The 4,178-nt window shown below is 54.4% G+C and overlaps 1 protein-coding gene across 1 annotated transcript; it reads right to left on the reverse strand.

The window, feature by feature from the left end:
• Positions 1-967: 967 nt before the first annotated feature.
• On the reverse strand, positions 968-4,177 carry LOC119272633 (probable LRR receptor-like serine/threonine-protein kinase IRK; the record flags this gene model as incomplete). The annotated part of the gene is made up of 2 exons (XM_037554082.1): positions 968-2,627; positions 3,213-4,177. Coding segments are annotated over 2 exons (2,427 nt in total), but the record flags the coding sequence as incomplete, so codon positions are not given.
• Between the last annotated feature and the right edge of the window lies 1 nt (position 4,178).

Raw genomic sequence — 4,178 nt, forward strand, 5'->3', positions numbered from 1 at the left:
GAAAAAAATTATATGCAGATTAAAAAGAAATGCTTGAATGGAGCAGCTACCCGTGTCTCCAACGTCCGAGATGAGAGAGGGGGAGAGACGAAAGCAGACAGCACCGTGCGACCATTCGAGAAACGGTGCATGGTTGGGTGCCAAGTGCCAAGAATGCGGCAGAAGCAAAACAGCATCATTTTCGACAGATTTGCAGCTCCCGCTGGAGTGGGCAGGCCTCGCCCACGCCACGCCCCCGGCCCACGCCTCCCTCCTGGTTCGCTTGCTGTCGACGGGTGAGGCGGGGCAGGCAGGCGCGAGTGAGTGAATGCTGCCTGCTGGGTTGCTGGCACAGTGCTACTGTTGCACGCGGCGGAGCAAAATGGTAGGTGCTGCATTGAAGGCTCCCTCGATTCAATTCCTCCGGTGGGGGGTGGGGGTGACGACTGGCGCGCGTGGCGTGGGAGCACAGAAGCAGTCACTGCCGAGACGCCTTTTTTGGAAGCTTCACAGGGCACTGGGCCCGGACACCAGCTGTGATCCATGGATCCTTGCTCCAACGAGCCCCTTTGGTCTGGAGCGGCCTAGGGTTCCCATTCCCTCCGGGTCAACGGCTGCAAATAGTTAGTCATACAGTTTTGATAGACTTAGACTGGATCAGAAGGGTAATCATGGATATTACAGTGATGGAATCAGAACAGTCGTTGCTCTGAACATTTTGCTGTTAGTGAATATAGGTTTACCAGAGGGGCAGTGAAAAGATTTGGCAGCATCAGACCAGTAACAAAACTAATAAAATGACCACATTGTGAAGCAGAAGATGTCGAGCAATATATGTAAGAAATCAAAAGTCACATTTATCAGAACAACTAGCTAAGAACGCAATCAGATATCAGTCGTTTCAGGGGAGCCGAGATGCCGGCCAACCACTGCGGCACCGAGGCAATACCCATACCAGCAGAGATAAGCTACAGTTTCATCCAAGGAATGAACCAAAGAATTGCAGAGAAGCAACAAGCAGCATCGCCAACCCCCTAAAATTTCAGAACCAAACTACAAACTACATGCATTCCACAATGCATCACCACTCCATCGCTCCCACCCTTCTTCCCAACCGGGCATCATATATGCATCTAGTAGAGAAACAAAAACCCAGTTACACGCGGAACAAAGTTCAAAAGAGACCTCAGACCATCTCATCCCCTGGACTGTCCTGCGGACTCCTCACCACCTCGAGTATACTCAACACCTCGCCCATGTCCGGCCGGTTCGACGGCACCTGCGAGGTGCAAACGAGGCCCAGCTTGATGATCGGAATGGCCTCCTCCATCGGGAACTCGCCGCACAGTCTCGGATCCATGCAGTCCTCCAGCCTGCCTTCCTCCAGCGCGCTTCGCACCAGATCACATAGCACGACCACGTCATCTTCCAAGTACTCAACGGGCCTCCTGCCCGTCAAGATCTCCAGTGCAAGCACACCGAAGCCATAGACGTCGCACTTCTCGGTGATCTTCACCGTCTTGCATGCGAATTCTGGCGCCATGTACCCGAGTGCACTCTGGATCTTACTGCTCAGCACATACCGGTCCAGCATCGGGAGCAGGCTTGCAAGACCATAGTCACCGACCCTGGGCTCGCCATTGCTGTCCAGCAGCACATTGCTTGACTTGAGGTTGTAATGGACGACCCCATGCTGGTGGAGGTGCATCAGTCCCCTGGCAACACCGATGATAATGTCAAACCTCTCCATCCAGGAAAGAGTGTTCTCGTCCGTGCACTCATGGAGGTGCTTGTGCAGATTTCCTCCTGGGAGGTAATCATAGATGAGCAGCTGCAGCGACGAAGTCCAGTAAAAGCCTCTCAGTGTGACAATGTTGTGGTGCCGCATCTTGCTAAGCACCTTCACTTGTCGCTCAAAGTCATCCTTAGACTTCACCAAGCTAGACACGGTGAGCTTCTTGATGGCCACCGGCTGTCCGTCTCTGAGCACCGTCTTGTAGACGGCACCAAAGCCTCCTCGCCCAAGCTCACAGTCCTTGTTCAACAAGGCATGCCCACCAGTGCTGAACTCTGGGCTGCCTTTACCAAACATGACAAGCTTCCCAGAGCTAGCATCATTCTCCGGGGATTGGCTAAGGTAATCATCAGATAGTGCAATAGCAGGCTTTGGGTGGGAGGCGGCTGCACGGACACGACGGTTGAGCACAGTCACAGTGATCACTCCGAAGGCAATGGCAGCACCGCCCGCAATGGCAATGAGCGTGGAGACGCTCAGTATGATTTTCTTGTGGTGCTTGCTGCTAGGGGAGCTTGGTGTGGATTGCGACAAGGGGTTTGATGAGGAATTGGGGTTGAGTACAATCGGCTTCGGCATGACCACACCGCAGGAATTGTTCTTCCTGGAGCTGCATAGGCCGGAATTGTCTGATAGGAAGTAGTCGGGGATATTGTCGAAGAAACGGCTGTTGGGGAGATTTCCTGATAGCAAGTTGTGGGAGACGTCAAAGATGTGCAAGCTGGGCAGATTAGAAAGCTCCACCGGCAGGGTCCCATTCAGCCTGTTCTGGGAGAGATCAACAGCCTGAAGACTGGTGAGGTTCCCCAGGGTGCTTGGAATCGGTCCCGTGATGTCGTTGTGCGACAAATCCCTGCATTCACAAGCATACTGTATCAATTAAAATGACTCCTAACCTTCAGCAAATCAAGTATAACTGAGTTTATATTTGCTCGATCTGCAGGCTTCATTTTTTAAGCAGTGCTCATTAAGTCAGAATCAAGTAACAATAAGTTTAGTTTGCTCGATCTGCAGGCTGTTTGGTTTCTAGCCACACCTTGCCACACTTTGCCACAACTAACTGAGTTTATATTTGCTCGATCAGCTTGCTAGATTTTCTATTTGATTACAGTTTGCAAAGTTTGAAACAAATGCCCAGATTCCCACACATGCACATTTGACTTCAATTCTACGCGTGTCCTAGAAAATGAACTGGGCACTGGATACGAGCAGGACAACATGACAGAGACCCACAATTTGCGGTTTAGGACTCCTAACAGAAAACTAAGACATCGGTGTCCTGTCATTTTCTACAACGTCTCTGCAACCTAGGAAACTGAAAGCAACCAAGGCATGCAGGGAAATACAAAAAACAAATAGACCTAGTCAACTTCACTAACAAGCAATCTGAATAGTGTCAAATTTGGTGCGTCAAAAAAATGGGGAGAAATTCGCTTACAGTGCAACGAGGGAATTGCAGCTCCCAATCTGTGCCGGTATGCGGCCGGTGAGCGAATTGTCCCCCATCCTCAGCACCCGGAGCGCCACGGCGCCGCCAATCTCCGGTGGCACGCTTCCGGTCAGCGTGTTAGCGCTCACGTCGAGCACCTCCAGCAGCCTCATCCCACCAATGCCAGCAGGCAGCTGCCCCGATATGGAATTCGAGGACAGGTTCAGAAACTGCAACCCCGCGAAGGCAGTAATCTGCGGCGGGATCCCGCCGGAGAACGCGTTGCTCGACAGGTCCAGCACATGCAACGCCAACGCGGCATCTCCGGGGACCTTGACCCACCCGTCGAGCTTGTTGCCGGCGACCGAGACGCGCTGCAGTGGCAGGCCGAACACCCACCATGGGAGCTCGCCGGTCAGCGCGTTCCGGCTGAGATCGGCCTCCAGCAGGTTCTTACATTTCGCGATGTCGTCGGGGATGACGCCGGCGAAGCGATTGCCCGACAGGTCAAGCCGCTCCAGCGACCACATCTCCCCGATCCACGCCGGCACCTCGCCAGCGAGCGCATTGCTGCCGGCGCCAAGGAACCGCAGCGCGGTCAGCCTCCGGAGAGAATCCGGCAAGCCGCCGGTGAAGAAGTTACGCCCGAGATCCAGCGATTTAAGAAGCGCCGCCTCTCCGACATCGGCCGGTATCTCCCCAGCGAAAAGGTTACGGCTCAAATCCAGCGCCCGCAGCGAGCTGCTCCGGGGGAACCCGCCAGGAACACTCCCCGACAGCGAATTCCCGGAGAGGTCCAGAGAGCGGAGCGAGGGCAGCGACCAGATACCGTCGGGTATCGGGCCAGCGAGGCGGTTGGAGGAGAGGTTGAGGGAGAGGAGCGAGGAGCAGGAGGCGACCGCGGGCGGGATGTAGCCGGAGAGCTCGTTGTGGGCGAGGGAGATGGTGCGGATGTCGCGGCATTGGGCGAAGAGG

The sequence above is a fragment of the Triticum dicoccoides genome, chromosome 3A (assembly GCF_002162155.2).
Source record: "Triticum dicoccoides isolate Atlit2015 ecotype Zavitan chromosome 3A, WEW_v2.0, whole genome shotgun sequence".
NCBI lineage: Eukaryota > Viridiplantae > Streptophyta > Magnoliopsida > Poales > Poaceae > Triticum > Triticum dicoccoides.